This window comes from Musa acuminata, chromosome BXJ3-10, assembly GCF_036884655.1.
Source record: "Musa acuminata AAA Group cultivar baxijiao chromosome BXJ3-10, Cavendish_Baxijiao_AAA, whole genome shotgun sequence".
NCBI lineage: Eukaryota > Viridiplantae > Streptophyta > Magnoliopsida > Zingiberales > Musaceae > Musa > Musa acuminata.
The window spans coordinates 3,796,839-3,816,787 of NC_088358.1; the positions used below are offsets into that span (position 1 = coordinate 3,796,839).

At 37.1% G+C, this 19,949-nt stretch overlaps 1 protein-coding gene across 3 annotated transcripts in view; it reads right to left on the bottom strand.

The window, feature by feature from the left end:
- LOC135651658 (probable inactive DNA (cytosine-5)-methyltransferase DRM3) overlaps positions 1-19,949 on the bottom strand; it is a 60,023-nt gene that overhangs the window by 2,777 nt on the left and 37,297 nt on the right. For all 3 annotated transcript variants that reach the window (XM_065171921.1, XM_065171922.1, XM_065171923.1), the window contains 2 exons: positions 19,626-19,738; positions 13,074-13,176 (listed from right to left, as the gene is read on the bottom strand). In XM_065171921.1, coding sequence (XP_065027993.1) covers positions 13,074-13,176; positions 19,626-19,738 — 216 coding nt within the window. The remainder of the gene's footprint in view (positions 1-13,073; positions 13,177-19,625; positions 19,739-19,949) is intronic.

Here is a 19,949-nt window from a genome sequence, read left to right on the forward strand (position 1 = left end):
CACACAAAGAACAAACTTCATAAATGAACACGAAGTTAGCTATAAAAAACGAAATAACTATTTATTAAAAAAATATTATGAACAGAAATCAGAATAAAAAATAAATGAAGACCGATAAAAGTGCTACACGCCTGTCATATAACTGAACATGGTAGTCCATTTGGTTCACTACCTTTGTGAATAAAGGATACTCAAAAGTAGATAAAAGAATTTAACCAGAAAAATCTACATATATCTCAAGTTTAAATGATACTTCAAAATAATAAATATAAAGCAAAAATAAATGGCTGTTGTGTTTTCATCAAACATGTCAAAGTTATTAGTCAATTCATTTGTTGCACATCAAGTTTGTAACATTATGGAGATTTTTTATCAAAACTCTTCCAACCCTATAGCCATAGCTGCAACTTATACAAGTAAACATGAATGAACTTGGAATTCAGAACTAACCCAAAGTCCTAGCACTAATAAGGGATTCCTTGAGCTTAGTCTGAGCAGGGATCAATCAAGCCGATGTGATCTTAGTACTGGCCAGATTGATGCTGAAATATTGGCAATCTAATTTCAATATAGTTTTGTCTCAAAACTAAAAAATATCCCATCCCAGTCAAATTGTTGCCTTTCATTTTTTAGCTTCCTTGCCATGGTGACATCTGCTATGGCATCCTTAATGACGCCTGAGCAGGCTGCTGAAACCCTCAATCACCCCTTTCAATCTCTTCAATAATACATCATTGTGACGCTTCAAAATAACTCAATATGCGAGCCATCAAGCAGTGGACTCGATAGATGACAATCCATTTCCAAGGATTGCTCAAGCCAGATAACACTCTTTGCTCTAGATGTCATCAGTCATCACCAAAGTGTATCAACTTTTTCCACATTAGATATCTTTTCTATGACCGTCTTTTTTCATCTTCACAACTTATTACATCTCAAATACAGAATCTGTTGCTGCAATTTCACAACTCCACATCCTGATCTTGTTCCAACTTAACCTGACCTCAAGTTAGATTTAAAATTAAGATGAAGCCTTGGTTTGATTTATTTCAGGTCAAGGGCTGAGGAATGTGGATACTGTCTTACAACTAGCTTTACCATAACTGATATGACATGCTTGAGTTCTGGTGCTATTCACATGCACTACTATTTATATTTGTGTAATTAAGAGCTATATTAATAGTGGTCTATAGCACAAACTGACTGCAGTTATTTGGCTCTCAAAAAGCCTCCATTCCTAAATTAAGACAAAAAGACACTAATCTTAATACAATTTAAGAGTGAAAAACTTCTGCTATTTACCATTGCAAAATCACCTCAAATTCCACCCAAATGTTCATTCCAGATTATGAGAAAATGTTCCTATAGGATCCAAGATTCCACTTATTTTGACAAGGTAGTCCTCTTCACGATTACTTATTCAAATTTTCAACAACACACGGGATAAAAAAGAAAACAAATACAAAGAAAAACTATGGAAACTTTAACTTAAGATACTACAACCTTCAGATTGATTGGAATTTCCATAGGGACACACTTGATCTAATTGATTTAATCACTGGAATTTAGAACTTCGTTCATCAATGCCAGTCCAAATTAAACCCACAACATTTGTGTTCTAGCTCAAACACACTAAATGAATTATTGGCCACTAGGGTTTAGTTACCAAGAACAGAAACTTCCCCAGATAGTTGAAATTCATGCTTTATCAGATAATGGAGAACAAAGCAATAATAAGTGTTTAATTCCCATCTATATAATTCTGCAGCTGCCTTTGCTTTTTTGTTAAAAAACCTTGGTATAGTTGCAATGTTGCTCTAATGGGACTTAGACATTCATTATGAAGTGGTTCAAGCTTGAACCAGACTCAAGAGATGGCCAATCTGTGGCCAGCCAGGATATGGATTGGTTCAACTATGTTTTGGACAGATCTCGATGAAAAAAAAAACAAAAATAAATCCATAACCATTACTACAAACTTAAGTAGGATAAGCAACAATATTGCATTCACCATTTGTTTGCAATCATTGCATTGTTGCCTCTCATTATTGAAGAATGGTTGTCATTCACCATATTAGACAGAGAAAAAGATATAGGAGATACCAGGGAAGAATAGGAATCAGTTCTCAACATACTAAAGTAATTATAATGCTTTCATGATGAAGAGAGATATCATGGAATCCAAAATTAATCCACTATTCTACGTATGCTCTCTTCAAACAAATTTTTATTACTTATCTTAGCTACAGGGTCATATAGTAGAGCTAATACTATCATCAAAACTGCAAATGGATGACTATGGGACTTTCTATACAACAAATATAAAATAATTATTTAGTATAGCAATATACTTGTAAGATATGATCAATACTTTTTCCCTCGAAAATATCATAGTCACTTTAACTATTACCCATTACTTAATTAGATTTTTTTATTTTACATATACTTTTAGAAGTAAATGTAAAAACAAATTAACATATAATATTTTTATGTTCTCAAGTTCTTTTTAACATAAAAGTAAAAGTAAAAGAATTGCATATGTTAAGTGGGACTTTAGTTGGTTTGGCTGAACCAACTAAACTAAATTGATTGAACCCAAGCTAGCCAAATCGAACCCAAGCTTCGATTGGCACAAGCATGCACCCAGTTGCTCCTGTTTAAAACAACTCGCCCCGACCCTCTTCAAGACTCTAGCCTGGCCTTGCCTTGCCTTGCACAAGCTCCTAGGCAAGGGCCTTTTCAAAACACTAGTTATTATATACAATTAGTTTTAGTTATATGGATCTCAATCCTCCAAATCCAATCCAATCAGTTCTGTCAATTCCAATCTATCATTCATTACTGATCCCTATTACCAAAACCAATCTCATTAACTATGCAATAAGTGAAGCCCAAGTTGCTGAAAAATGGCCATCCTTGCTACTTCTGTTACAAGGAAATTCCTGATATTTGAAACTAAGAGAGACCAATCATGACAGACCTACAGAAGACTGAACTGCAATTACCTTGCAATATTAACACCACCCGAGCTCTCTAGAAAGTAACATCAACCATAAGTTTGGTGAAACTAGCAAACAACAAGATATAGTTAAAAATGGTGACCCACAGAAATTTGCTTCCATCACAATGAAAAATGAGCTCTTAAACACAGTCGCAAGTCGGGCAATCTTATGGTCCTAAACAGAATCATAGCAAAAGATGATCAAGAGGATTTTGATGGCAATCTAAAATCACAACATTCACAAGTTTAAAAATTGCTACATTGGAACAAGAACATCTGCCAATTATTATGCAGTTCAATGCCTTCACACAGGGCTACCTAAACGTTGCACTATTAGCTGCCATTTGCCTCATTAAGAAAACTGGTTAGTAGCAGAAACCATCAACTGTTTTGCAGTCTATCCACGTAAAGGATGGCTGATAAATTTGTAAAATTGGAAGCATGAATAATTCCATACAAAGAAGTACCAAGTCAATCTCTTTTGGAAAGATGTCAAGGGAGCCAATGCTGTTCCCTATATAAAGTGGTTCAATAAAGAAATATGGAATTTTAATTGACACTATGAGACAACAGGAAAGCTGAAATGACAAGAAGACACTTGTTTCAAGTGTCAAGAGGTGAAGTCCCTAATATGCGACATGCTTTGAATTGGCAAATTTGTCATTTTACATTAAGATGAGGTGAATCACAGGAGAGCAGAATTGTTACAAAACCAATGTGAGCTTGATCAAGCTCAGGCAATGGTTACCAAGAGGATGGCCTAACCAGCACAGTACTGTATCGGGCAAATCTATATTCTCAGCCCTATTTCCAGTAGGGTTGTTCAATTTGGAGGGCTTAGGTGATGATGCAGCAGCCCTTTCAACATCTAATCAATTTTTTATTGACAAGGAAAAGCTGAAAGGTTATAAGGTGTAGAATTGGAAATAAGAAGCACATCAAATAAGAATCAACCAATTAGAAGATACAAGCCCCTATAACAATTTGTAGGAGATCGAGATCCGTGATTCCTAATTCAAAAAGAACCTACCAATAGACCACCATTCTACATGGAGAACACTTTCCTTCTCCAAACAATATATCAATTTTTCAGTAGTGCTGCACAGATACTATAGCATAACTAGCCTTACTATAGCATAGGCTTAATATACAATTTTCAACATATTACTTATCTATTAAATCAAGATTTCTAACTAGTTAGACCCCTAGTTAGTCTACAAGACTAACCAAAGAAAAGCCTATATAAACATGACTGTGAGACATGATGGTTGATGCTTGGAAGCTTGCTTTCCAATTTATGCTTAATAAAATGTTAGACTAGTAGTGATGTTTAGTTGGAAGTTCTTGGGAGACTTGTTCTTCACTTCGAATGGACAAGTATACATTAAAAGTGATACAACATCATGGAGCTGGATTAAAAAAAAGACCTCTTCACATGCAAGGATAAAGTTATTTGCATCTAATTCTCCCCTAAATCCCAGAATGACAGTTGCCTCAAGCACTCTATTGATTTTGTTTTCTGTTGCTTCCTTTGACAATTTGTAGCACTTTAACTTTCATGTGCCACCAACTGCAATTCATGGAGTATTCTTCACCATAGTAATATGAGGATTTTATTAGGTTAGAGTAACATTAAACATATCTAACCACCAAGCAATACCAATAGCTCATCATTGCAAATGGATAAAAGATCTATCCACTTTGATACTAAACGTGAAATTGATGGAAACAACTTTTGCATTGTATATACAACTCATTCCCACTTTGTGTCATGCATAATTATGGCTATCGATAGCTGACAATTGCAAATGGATAAAAGAATTCACTTTATTACTAAAGAAAGTGAAATCGATAGCAATAACTTTTGCATTGTACATACAACTTATTCCCACTTTTTATAATGCCTCATGATGCTTATAACTAACATTACAAAGATTTGACAACAGTTGAAAAATCTATATTGAGAAGGAAAAGGTAATGAAGGATGCCTCACAATGATTATATATGACCTCTATTTAACATTTTGCAAAGAATAGACAACAGTTGGGAAGTCCACAATGAGAATAAAAAGATAATGAAGGAAACATAACACCGTATCATAGACAGGAAAAAATATTGCAATTAGATTCATACAGGCAAAGAATCCAACTGATGATAGAACAACGAGTCAGAAATTGGGACAAGCTACGGGCATAACTGATGCTAGGTTAACACCAAACTGAAAATAATTTGCTAGCCTCACTCTAGGAATAAGTAAAAACTGAAACCTTCCATAGACGAGGAAAATATTGTTTTATTTTTAAAGAGACTGTATTAAGAAGTCAACAGAAGCCCCGTATATCCATCTCCTCTCCTATTAGACGAGGTCAAAACATCGAATTCAACAGGAAATTCATTAATCCAATAAGTTAGAACATCTATTAACTCCCCAAAATTCGCTAACCAATGCACAGCATGGTTGCCTTCTCTATACGAGGAAAATATTGTAAATACTAAATAGATACAAAAACAGTACAATATACAGTTTAGATTTTTTCTAGTAATTTACAGCAACTATATACCTTCAATCAAGGTTAGTAATTTCGTACCGTATCAGAGTTTCAAACTCAGGTCGGTACAGTATGGTATAAGTATACCGAGCGGTATGTTTCGGTATACCACTCTCTGCCCGTGTGAGGAGGAGGTTTCCTTCTCCCCATGCTTTGCTCGCATGACGTCACCCAGTTTCCCCACACATAAAAAAGGAAAAAGAAATGTGACGTCGTTCGGTTTCTACCCATGTAGGGAGAAGAAACCATTTCCTTCTCCCTGCACGAAAAAAAAAGAAAGGCGACGTTGCTTGGTTTCTACTCCTCGCACGAAAAAAAAAAAAAAAGAAGAGAAAGGTGATGTCTCCCGGTTTCCCCGCGAAAAGAAAAAAAGGAAAAAGAAAGGCGACGTCGCTCGGTTTCTACCCGCGTGGGGAGAAGAAACCGTTTACTTCTCCCCGCGTGAAAAAAAAAAGAGAAAGGCGACATCGCCTGATTTCCCCACGCAAAAAAAAAAGGAAAAAGAAAGGTGACGTCACTTGGTTTCTACCCACGTGGGGAGAAGAAACCGTTTTCTTCTCCCCGCACGAAAAAAAAAAAAAAGAAAGGCAACGTCACTCGGTTTCTGCTCACGTGGTGAGAAGAAATCGAGGGTTCCTTCTCCCTACGCAAAAAAGTAAAAAAAAAAGAAAAAAATGCCTCGTTCCTTCTGCCTATGTAGGGAGAAAGAAACCGCTTCTCCCCGTAACGTCGCCGAGGCTTCTTCTCTCCCCGCGCAGATAAGGAGAAGTCGCCGACGACGTCGAGGCCTCATCACCTCAGAAGAGGAGGCGACATCATCTGCAGCGTCCGACGAGAGAGGGCGGCAACGGATCAAGATCATCGAGGGAGAGTGACGTCGGATCTCCGGTTTTCCCTTTTCTTCTCCCTCTGCTAATATCATTTGGTAGCTGGCAACAGGGTCTACCGTACCGAATTGTACCGCCCGATACGGGCGGTACGTACCGGTCCGATAGGTTGTCGGTACGCGGACCGCCTATTACCGGTCCGAGTGCACTGTAGCACTGTGGCAATGCAGTGTAGTACTGTAGCAGTGCACTGTAGCAATGCTACAGTACTCGACACACCTGGGTGTACTGCTCGGTATACCATACCGGTACCGAGCCCAGGTCGAAATACCGGTACGGTACGGTATTACGAACCTTGGCTGGCGGTGACGGTCGATTTAGGGTGATAACGGAGCGGAAACAGCACCAATCGATGCTACCGCTAAGTAGCGGGCGGTCCGCGTACTGGTATGCTGACGGACCGATACGTACCACCCGATACGGGCAGTATTATTCAAAATTAAAATCCTTGCCTTCAATGGCTTGGAAATTTTAATCAACGATAGTCAACTTAGAATTGAGACTACAAGCTTGCATAGATTATAGACGCTCTTCACAAGACATGATGTATCCAAGAAACCAAAAAGAAAAGATTAAGTCAGTAACACAAATTCGAAAAATTCCCACTTCCCCATCACGTGGTCCTAATGTTCTCTATGGCCGTTAAAATAGTTCGTTCAATGTCATGCCAACCAACATATGAAAACAAAGAGAGAGAGAGAGAGAGAGAGAGAGAGAGAGAGAGAGAGAATGGAAGACAACATATTTCCTAACACATGTTGAGCACATCAAAATATATTAGGACTCATACCATCAGCGTATATATTGATGTATTGTATATATGTAAGCAACTTATATGATCTCTACAAGGCTATAGAATATATCAAATATTGACAATAAGCATTTTACTTAGGCTTTTGCAACTCCTTAATGTTATATAGATTGAAGTAGATTGTAAATGATCGCTAACCATTTGAACGTATGTTTGTAAATTTCGTATATGATAGTAACAGATTATCTATATTGTACAATGTATAAAACTATAAATATTATATAGAAAATATAGTATAAAACTATATGGTACACAGAAAATATACACATTATTCATATCCATGTTCATGTCGTGACATGTCCTACTTTATACGATTTTGACATTTTAGTATATCTACGACATGCCAAGTTTCCATCCCATGTTTGTACCCATAACTCAGTATTAGGTTTGTGATTTCGCCATTGATACGATTGTACCAACTGATAATTACCATCTGAACACAAAAAACCATTATGTGGATTGCCTCCATTTCGATCGATCTGGTCCGTTGCATTATAAATAATAATAATGATATCACGATTACTATATTCTCTTATCTAGTGGATTAATGTCCCTAATTTCATAACGATAATGATAATGATGATGATGATGATGATAATGTCGCACCACCCTCTTCTCCTTCATGAGCCACTAGTGTCAATCCTCCTTTACATGCCTCCTTCACATGCGCTTGCCTTGCATAGAACGTCATCCATCTCATTCTGACATGCCTTCTCTTCCTCCATCACCTTCTCTTTTTCCTTCTTCCTCTTCCTTCTTTCTTCCCTACTCTCCCTCTCTCAAGAAAATGTTGGTACCAGTTGTCAGTATCAGTACCAACAATATGTACCAATTCGGTATCGAACTGGTACAGAGTCCAATACGAGATTCCAAACCTTGGAAATCATGATGCAATATATCACAATGAATATATATATAAATATATATATATATATATGGTTCTATTCACCGAGATTAAAATCAGCAGCGTCTTTCAATCTTTTGATCAAAGGATGCAGAACCAGTTGGACGAACATTGCTGTCACCTTTTTTAGTGTCGAAAGTTTGTCAGCCCTGTATTTGCAAAAACTTCAATGGCAAGCCCAAATCTAGATCACTGACCCCTTCATCCTCTGCTGTGCTTTTTCGCATCAATTGGTATCAACGTTGGACCAGATACACTTTAATCCAAAACCAGCGAGCAACTAAATAGATCTGTTGCTCATACTTTTGCTAACTTCTATTGGCACCACGAACAAGTATGCAATCGAGGAAGATTCCTTTGTTACTAGATAGATTAACTGTATGGAGAACAACAACAGAAATTATCTACAAGAATATAAAAGGGAAACATTGGATGACATGAGCTGTTTCTAATGAAAATTTGAATTATCATAATTGGGATCCAATGGAGTTGGAATCATAAGAGCATAGCTACAGATATTTTAGAGATACCACCAACAGTCATTTTCCTTTCATATTTATTTTCAAATGCTGATAAGGAGAATTATCTGGAAGACAATCATGTTGATGATAAAGATAAATTGAAGACCATATTCATTAACCAATAAGTGAAAAAGAACACAAAAACATGAATTTTTATGGACCCTTTCTTGGTAAATTTATCTTCTACCCAAACGCCGAATTATCCATTACACATCAAACCATTTGTATGTTCTTTTCATCCCCAAATCATGGAGTTACATCAATTGATTAACAATCCAAAAATCAGATGACCCAGAGATGTGACTGTAGGCAGAAGTAAACTGATGCAAGTCGGATTAGTGTAGGATCCTGTTGTGTTTACGTTGGGACTTAGAATCGACTTAATTGAATCCTATTGAGCCTAGGTCTTAAAATTCTTGTTTTCTGGTATTTTAGCAGCAACATTTTAATGAAAAGAGACAACAATCTCCTCTAAAAAGATATGTCTAAGCTTTGATGTCCTCCAACTAGAGTTATCATTAGAATTGGATGCAGGACCAGAGTTTGATTTCCTCGACCAATGTATTAAACAGAGGGTATTCAGCCACTCTAGTCACCTGAATACTTTGAACAAGAGGTCACAAATTTCATTTAACCAGCATTCACTGTTTTGGGTACTGGACCCATCTCTAAGATCTATCAGACCAGTACATACCGGTATGCCGACACATGGTACACCAATAGGTACGTGTTTCGAAGAGGAAGAAAAAGAGGAAGAAAAGGAAAGGGATGGTGGAGGAAGGAGGAAGAAAGAGGAAAGAAGAAATGGCAGAGAAGGAATGTGGAAGAGGAGGGGAGGAGGGGAAGATACATACTTGAGAAGTGACTAAGGCAAAGATCGTGTGTGGCAGTGTACAGCAACATCACGGCAAGCGGAGGTCGCCGGTAGCAGCTTGCATGAGAAGTGGCAGCGTCGATCGCAGTGAGAAAACAGAGGCAAGAAGTCGCAATGAGAAGCCGCAGCACCAATCACGACTACATGAGGAGCGGAGGCGATGTGGAAGTGGGATTTAGAGTTTCCCACTTTCCCCTTCATATGATGGACTAGGCCAGGGTGGATCTGCATATTGGTTGTCGCTCGGACCAATACGTGCCGCACATTTCATACCGGTTCAGGCAAACTTAAGTCCTTGCATTTAACTAGGTCAGTAAGCCCTCTCCCTCCCTCAAACTGATACAAGTGCATGGTGAGCATTGAATGCTTCTAAACTCCAAGATAAACTCCCAAGCCTCAAACCTATCAACTTCCAAGAAGATGGTTTGTATCTTGTGTTGTTTCTTTAAACTCTAAGCCACGAAGTACAAAGCACTGTGAATTCATTATGTATTTTAATTTGTGCTTGGATTTTAGTATATTATGACTTATTAATTAGGTGGTTGAGGGAATTAATGTACAAGTCATCTATAAAAGGGGAGGAGAGGAAGATTTGTGACGTATTTTATTTTTCGAAGCAACTTCTGAAGCACTACGAAGACAAGTTGAAGAGCTTATCATGCGCCTCGAGCATCAAGAAATTCATGCCTCTAGAGGCTCTAGCCATGGTTATGCAAGTGTTGGATTTGATAACATAAATCCCTTTGTATCTAGAGAAGCTATTGGAGGCTCATTCATGGAGAGATTTCTTCATGCAAATGATAATATCAAGATTGACTTGTCGGATCACCATCAAGCACATATTTCCTATTCCACATGTGGTGGATATGTTTGATATGCTTGCTAGTGCTCAAATTTTCTCTAAAATTGATCTTCAAAGTGACCGTCACTAAATCCATATTAAACTAGTAGATGAATGAAAAACTACTTTTAAGACTTGAGAAGGTTTATATGAATAGCTAATTATATCATTTGGACTTTCAATTGCTCCAAGTACCCTCATTCGAGTAATGAATCATATTCTTCATCCTTATATTAGGAAGTTTGTTGTTGTCGATTTTAAAGATATTCTTATTTATAGTTGCAACAAATATAATCATATCAAACATTTGAGAGCTATCCTATCAACATCGAAGACAAAAAAGTTATATGTAAATCTTAAGAAATGCTCCATCATGTTCTCTAAAGTCTAACCTATTTTTTCTATAGTTAATCTAAATCCTTGTAGGCATCCAAGTGGATTTCGAGAGAAGACTAATGCTATCCAGACTTGCCAATACCAACTTCCTTACAAGATATTCAAAGTTCACAGGTTGACATCCTTTTATTATCGATTTATTCATAATTTCAGCACTATTATAACCCCTCTTATTGTATAATCCTGAGATAAACAACAGTTTTGAACTATTAAAAGGTAAAATTATCCACTGCTCCCATTATTACATTACTGGATTTTTCTAAAATATTTGATGTTGATTGTGACAACAGATCCATATAGCCAACTCTACATAGTTGGGACTTACAACTTTGTTATTGTTGTATTTGATATTGTTTGTGATGCCTCTCACGTAGGTATTGGTGGAGTACTTAGCCAAGGATATTCAATTGCATTCTTTAGTGAAAAACTATACAATACAAGAAAGAACGATCAAACTTATGATATTAAAATCCTAAGCTATTGTTCAATTATTACGGCATTGAAAACCTTATTTAATTCAAAGAGAATTCATCCTAAATTTTGATCATAAAGCTCTTAAACACAAATTCTCAAGCAAATCTCAATAGGTGACATGCAAGATGGATAGTATTTTTACAATTGTATACTTTTGTCACATAGTCAAGTAGCATATGCACTCAATTGACAACTATCACCTCTTAATATTATGCTTGCTCAATTAAACGGATTTGATGCAATAAGAGATACTCTAACCATGAAGATTCATGAAAGTTATGCATAGAGAGTCATCATGAAGATTATGTTACAAAGTTTACAAAAAAAGGCTAACAAGCATCAACCTACGAAGACCTTTGAAGAAGATCTTATTTGGGTCTTTTTGAAAAAACTAAAAAAAAAAAATTTAGCAAGAACTTATAATAAACTCAAGGAGAAGAAAATTAGTATCTGTCGAGCTCTCAAGAGGATCAATGATAATGCTTATGAGATTAAACACACTCCACATTCAATACCCAAGACTTATCAATTTGTTATGGCAACAATGATGTCACTGGTGGACGAGTTCTTTCTCACTTGCGAAGGATGGTGCAGTCTATGGTGAGCATTCAATGCTCCCAAACTCCATGATAACAAACTTCCAAGTCTCAAACTCATCAAATTCCAAGAAGATAGTTTGTATCTTGTGTTTCTCTTCAAACTCTAAGCGGCCAAGTACAAAGTACCATGTATTCATTATGTATTGTAATTTGTGCTTGAATTTTTGTAAATTATGACTTATTAATTAGGTGGTTGAAAGATTTAATGTACATCCACAAAAGGGGAGGGGAGAAAGATTTCTGAGGTAGTCCAGTTTTTGAAACCATAACAATTTTTTATATCTTTGAGCTACTAGCTATTAGTTATCTCCTTTCTTAAAAAAAGAGTATTCTCTTTTATTTTCTCTTATATATCACTTCTTTTCTTGCCCTCTTATCTTCTCTTTCTATTGTTTCACATCACCCGCAATGCTCTTCCTGACTTATCTTACCCCTTTTTTATGGCTAATGACCCATCTGTTTCTATACCAGATGATACTATTTACTTGTTCTATTTGCTGTGACCAAAATCTGCAACAAAATTATCATCCTTAATGAAAACAGGTACAGAACCTGCTGGTTAAGCGTCATAACCTCTTTGAGTACCAAATGTTACAAATTTCGACACCTTGATATTGTTTTTCAAATTACAACAGACCACTTCATTCTCTTTAGCACTTCTTTTAACATTATATAAGGTGTGGCAAGGTTAATTAAAAGTTTTTTTTCTGAGTAACACATAAGTTTGAGCAAGTGCATCAAAAACATGCATTTGAAACTCCCGTGTACCACCAATTCAGCATCCTAAGCAATACCACCAACACTCAAACATGTGTAATTAGAGAAAGCTGAGAAACCATTATGAAATAGCAACAACAGAGGTAAACAAATAAAAGTAGGAAAAAGAATCTGTAAGGTATGTTTCTGGAGTTTATACATAAATTGACCAACTTGAATTACCCAATTTTTATCAGTCCAATCCCAGCCCTCATGCAGATTGTATCAGCTAATTCTGTATAATGGGGTGACAAAACCCAAAAAGGTTGACCAATGCCATGCATTATTTTGACTGAATCCAATGACAATAAATATCAGCTTTATATGAAAAAAAATCATCATGACATGTCCTTGCATTTCCACAAAAAAAATAGAAATTTAGTATAATCAGGTTCACAATAACAGCTGGTTCATAAGAAAAAGATGAACCCTTACCAGTACATTTAAAATTTCAACTTACCAAAATTATCAATAGCAGTTGATACTTCTTCTTCAGTGAAACCCATTTGAAACAGATAATTTGTCTTGTCCATCATCCCAAATAAACCTTCAGCATTTTGTTCCTACAAATTGTTAATTCAAGATTTTTAAAATAATCCAGAAATTCTTTTAAGCCTCCAAAAAAATTAAAACTCAAAGAAAGAAAGAGATTGAATTCATGAGGAATTATTAATAAATGCACAAAAGATTTATAAATTCTCTTTTATTCTGTCAAGCCTCCAGAAATGTTGGAAGTCAAAGAACGAATGATTGAACTCATGAGGAATTATTACTAAATGCACAAAAGATTCGGAAATAATCTTTTGGATATCCATATTATGTTTGTAAGCAATTGACATCCTGTATGCACTACTATCATAGATAACACTGTACCATAGAACTCCGAAAATTTTTAACAAAAAGAGACCATAAACAACAAGACAGAAAAAAAGATTCTGTTCTACTTATGAAATAATGTCATTGTTTTAGCCAATATAAAAACTGGAACCGGTCCATATTCTTGTATTACATTCCTCAAATACCAAAGTTTTCCTTTTTCGCCACAAAAACTATAGTAGCAGCTGTCACATAGAGAAAAAAACATGAAACACAGGACATGACTATAGTGTCCAGAAGGACCAGTTGCTCAAATTGGAAGGTCACAGTAAGATAACACCCGAAGCTCTCTCATATCTGATGATGGCTTTACCAGTTAAAGCATGGCAAATGAAGTTTGAATAGAATTATCATTGACTCAACACCAAATATCTAAAGAAAGGTGTTACCTTCCAAGTAACACGAAAAGTAGCAGAGAAACATGCAAGAGTTTCACTAAACTATGCCCTAAAAGAAATTTGATCCCTGTGTTAACTAATGATGTTTCCCTCGACCTATCTCCACATCAGAAAATGATTCATGCAGCTGATTCTAATAGTCAAATCAATTACAGCTTGTTATCGTATGTGCAATAAGAACATCCTCTAGTTTAAGCCAGAGAGAGAGATTATAATGCTGATTCTCTAATATGTGCAATAAGAACATCCTCTAGTTTAAGCCAGAGAAAGAGAGAGATTATATGCTGATTCTCTAATATTAGCCTCTCACCTATAATGATTTTTCTCCTTATATTACTCTCCGCTTCCTGGTTTTCCTCATTCCAGTTCTTTGAATCTCCCATATGTCATCCTCAATAAAAATGACTTGTACTACCACAACTCTCTTAACATATTGATGCTACTTTAGTCACTGTTGATCTCAATTTTGTTAAAATTTCACTTCCTAGTTCTCTCTTTATTTGTATGGGGTTCAAGTACGACGATTTGTTGATCCAATATCACCTCTCGGATGGAAAGTTTTGGCAGAGGAAAAAAATATCGTTAACTGCCACAACTCTCTTAACATGTTGATACTAGTTTAATCAATGTTGATCTCAATTTGTTAAAATTTCACTATCTGGTTCTCTCTTTATTCATATGGGTTTCGAGTACAATGGTTTGTCGATCCGATATCACCTCTCGAATGAAAAGTTTTGGCAGAGGAGAAAAATATCGCTAGACACAAACATAAAACCGAAAGGAAAACAACCTATATTGCTCGTAAATTAAAGTGCCAACTACAAGGAGCTAAGCAACGGAAACAAGAGCAATAAAAGATTTGAACGAAAATATGTTAAAATGCAGGTTATCTTTGGACAGCACCTTGGTGCTCTCGGCAAGACGTTGGTTTCAGTCTCCTCCTCCCGTACTGTTGGAACCTCCTCCTGATGTTTAGACAAAGAGCAACAGGGCTTCAGGGATTCCTGGGATTCCCATAGCAACTACTGGAGTTGACAAAGAAGAAGACGATATGGCTTGTTGCTCTGTACAAGAAGTCAAGTTGTCACCCGTTGATGGAGTTGCTGCTGCAAACTCCTTTGGTTGCAAGCTGCCGAAGGCCTTTTTCTCTTCTTCTCTTCTTTTTCTATTGCTCTAGACTAGTCTCAACTCTAGGCTGGTTGAAAGCTGGATAAAAGGAATAAGGGCAGCTGCCTTTGGAGATCAGTTTGAACTTCGATGGCTGCTGAACTCCTCTCTCCTTTTCTCTAACTCAGCTAATGGTTACTACCTAGGGTCGGCTTGTCACGAACGCTCGTCGCACACCCGCAACATCTTCGCTAAATGAACTATTCGTCACTTTTGCATGCTTGTATAGATGCTTGGCAATATATTTTGCCTTGGTTTTGTATGTTTTTGCTTGAAAAATGTAAGCAAGAATAGTTCATAGCACTGCAGTGCGACAGCTCACCATGCTAGGCAAAACTACCCCAAAATGACTCCGTTTTCGCGTGCCACGTTCTGTTTTCTGCCGATCGCAGCCGCGCGCAAAATGTCAACCATCTTAGACCCCTGAAACCCCCCGGGTGGCATAGGGGTGGATGGGGCTTCGGGATAGTATTGGGCATTAATTGGTATACACAAGTTCGCATATTAACATGACGGGAATTTGCCATCATGCCCAACACCCAGTGGGCAGTCGTTTGTGGACTTACGACTATTCGTTTTCTCTCTTGCATTCAAAGTGTTTATTGAATTGTTTGAAAAGCTGCCCACTCCGTGAGACGCCAAGACTTGTCCGCCGCTCGTTTTCGAACTAATCAACTTGCTCTTTTTACAGGCCCTCCGAGACCTGAGCAAGGTTGATTGGCTAACCCTTTGCGGACGCATATCGCAAGGGCACTTCATGAGTTAAGCAATCCCAACTAAGTCCGAGAAGTTGGCACAAGGGTGCTTCACGACTTAGGCAACTCCAACTAAGCCCATGACTTTGCCGCAAGGGTGCCTCACGACTTAAGCAATTTAAGAAAAGTCCGTGACATTGTAGTATCAGAGTGAGCAAGCAATTCAAGCAAACAACGAAGAAGTTTCGTAATCTCGCCATGGCGAAACATCGTGGCGAATCGAGCAAGATGGGGCAAGCCAGACCATTGCCCCAAGTAGGCGCAAGTGGGCTGTAAGTGCAAACTCACTCTCATGCTGTTGGAGCAGCTCAGAAGGAGCGCGACAACGAACAAGACAAGCAAGAAGTTGGCTATTCTCCACGAGTGGAGGAGGCGTAATCTGGAGCGCCAACCAAGAACAGAAGCAACAAGGAGAGACTCACAATAGCAGAAACCCGTCTGGATGTTCTTGAAGCGAGTTCAGAGGAACTCTACCAAGGCCAACGAAGGCTTCTTGGGTACAAAGCTCGCAAGAAGAAGCTGAATCTCAAATCGATAAGGTTGAGTCCCTGGTCGATCGACTGACGGAAGATACCAAAGACTCCGTGCAACATCTGCACGAAGTCATGGCGGAACTCATGTTTAGGGTGACATTGCTCACAAGGGCTCTTAATACGGGAGTAAGCAACACCCGCATTGCGCCACCATAAAACTTGAATGGGGTGCCAGGGATGCTAAAGAGCTCGAGAATTTCTTGTTTGACATAGAACAATTCTTCCGAGCTACAAGGCTCAATTCTGAAGATACCAAAGTTTCGATAACAACTATGTATCTGAATAGGGATGCAAAACTTTGGTGGTGAACCCATTGGAAGGAAATCCAACATGGTCGGTGTTGAGTGGACACATAGGAGGACTTAAAGCAGGAATTGAAAACTCAGTTAACTTCGCCAAAGTAAGCGAAGACAACTACGCCAAAGTACACAGAGTTCATTGCGAGGAGGAAGCTAAGACAACTTCGCCAAAGTACTTTCATTCGAGACTACGTGAAGCAAATTTTCGCACTGATGCTGGACATATAGGACATATCAAAAAAGGATAAGCTGTTCAGCTTCCTCGATGGCCTGAAGCCATGGGCACAATAGGAACTACATCGAAGGAATGTCACCGATATGATCGAGGCAATTGCGACCGCGGAAAGGCTCACTAACTTTGTTTCCTTAGAGGACTCGAGGAAAAAGAAACAATCTTTAGCAAATCGCCCATCGAAATATTCTCAAGGGAAGGAGTCCGGGACGAACAAAGGAAAAAGAGCTCCTACAAAGGGCCAAGCTCAAAAAGCAAGACCTCAAAACCTGACGGATGCTTCTTATGCAAAGGCTGGACATGTGTCAAAGACGAATACGTCATTGACAAGGCTGGACATGTGTCCAACTATGTTTTTTTTATTTTTTATTTTTTATTTTGTTGGACATGGCATATGGCCCCCATATATGATTCATACTCTTAATATAGTGCTAAAAGATATTTGTGGAACAAAGAATATTGAACAAAATAAGTTAAACATATGATGCACGCATTTGGATACCTGATATTGCACGTGATGTTGTGATGATCAAAAGTTTCATTATGAATCATTCGATGAGAGTTATCATATTTAATGAGTTTGTGTCATTGAAGTTCCTCTATGTAGCTAACACATTTTGCTTCAACTATTGTTATGCTTAGAATGTTTAAACTTATCAAAGATGTACTTCAATCTATGGTTATTACCAAAAAGTGCGCTCACTTAAAAAGAACAAAATGACTCAACATCCAAAAGATTTGATATTCATTCATAGTAATTTCCATATTCTTTATAGGACAACTCTAGAATACTTTGAGGGTGAGACTAAGATGTGGGATATTGCAAGAGATAAATTAGATTCATTTGAAGATGCTAAAGTACTTGAAGTTATAATTTATCATCGAATGAACCAAAGATGGAAAAATTATGTTTATTGATGTTGTGGATGAATCACAGGACAGAGGTGACAATGACGTAAAAAATGTGTCTAGTAACTTTATTTTGAATGCTTGCATTTAGATGATTTTAATTATTTAAACTTGTATAAATACTATAAAATCATTTAGATGATTTTAATTTAAACTTGGGAGTTTATAAAATTGAAGTATAAATACCATAACCCTCATGTTAATCAAATATTATATATATATATATATATATATATATATATATATATATATATGTATATATATATATATATATATGTATGTATGTATATATGTATATATATATGTATATATGTATATATGTACATATGTATATATATATGTACATATGTACATATGTATATATATATGTACATATGTACATATATATATATATATATATATATATATTAAAAATACATGTGTCCTAATTTTTTGAAAAATAGTGTGTCACTGTGCCCATGTCGTGCCGTGTCGGTGCTTCTTAGGCTGCAAGTTGATGAGTTGCTACTGCAAACTCCTTTGGTTGCAAACTGCCAAAGGCTTCTTCCTCTTCTCTTCTTCAGTTGCTCTCGACTAGAGTCTCAACCCTAGGCCAGTTGGAGGCTGGATATAAGGAAGAAGGGCTGCTGCCTTTGGAGATCGACCGGAACTTTGATGGCTGTCGTACTCCTCACTCCTTCTCTCCTCTATCTCAGCCAAAAGCTGCTAACTAGGGCCGAATGGCTGCTGTGTTTTTTGGGATTGTTCAGCAGTGCTGCATCCCCTTGGTTTTATAGGTAGAGGGCCACCCAAGAGTCCTACTCCTTTTGGGACTTAAGAGAGTCCGAATGCCTTTAAGACTTGCTAGGGCTAAATCCCTTAATTGTACCTTATCAATTGGTCGCATGCTGCCCTAATCCGAGTCCCACTCGGATTGAGATTTGGGCTGATGTGGCACCAAGTAGGAGTTAACTTGGGCTGGCCGAATTGGGTTTTGAAGCTTTAGTGATGACTTGCCTTGAGTTTGGCCAGGTAGGGTGAGCTTTGGAGCTTGTTCGAGACTCTGGTTGAGTATCGTCAAGATTATATCATCTCTCACATATAGTAATTGCTGAATGGGACACTCCGAGCTATTCTATATTGTCATATATCTCTAACAGGATATATTGATGCTGCTTTAATCCCCAATTTGTTACAATTTTAATGCCTACTTCCCTCTCATGAAAATTACTTAATGGTACCTCCAAACTAACTATATTGTGATGCAAATTGAAATCTGTATCTCGATTGACATTAGCACTATCAAAATCCTTTTAATTTACCTATAAAAAATGAGAAAATTTTGTCTCCCATCAATAAAGCCATCTCTTTGAAGTGGGACACAAGTGGTGCCTCAGAAGGATATGAGCCTTGTCCTATATCCTTGTTTCTCCCTATTCTATTATTTCTATATTTCCCCTTGACTTTTAGTTGGCTATTTCGATCTTCACAATGGTGATTAAGATTATATTTTGCTAACCTAGATAGTTACTAACAACTTACCTGCATTTTCAAGCTTGAATTTGGTGGTTGCTAACATTATATACATAAGTGTCAACAGTTCCATTGTTCATTCCTGCTTCTGATATGGACCGCCTAAATCTAGAAATAGGATAAATTTGTTGCACAAGTGGACTGTCATGTTAAACTGCATAAGATTAGAATGAACCAATGTGCACATATAAGAGGAGGTAAATCTGAAACAGGAATATCACAAATGGCATTAATCAATTCCTATTGTATATTTCACGATAGGAAAGCTAGAATGGCAAAAGTACAATTAGTCGCAAGCATTCCAATAATGAGAAAAGAAGGTTAGAAAAACCTCATCTTTTCCAAGGTTACTTTCTGATCCTTTCATACTATTTACTCCTGAGGAACCTGCTGTTTGAGCGGTTACTATGAAATCTGCAAGTTCTGATAATGGAGCACTTTCACCTGTATATATATTAAGCCAATAAAGAAAAGATATGTTTACCATCTTTCATGAAGAAATGACTCAGACTTTTACTAGTGTAGAAGAGATTCTAACATTAACACACGACAGGGAATCATTGCTGCTTTTACTTAGTAAAACAAAAATTTTACTACCGCTGAACAAAAAGAATATATACTTTTAAAAGATTTATAGTAATCTGACAAGCTAGCG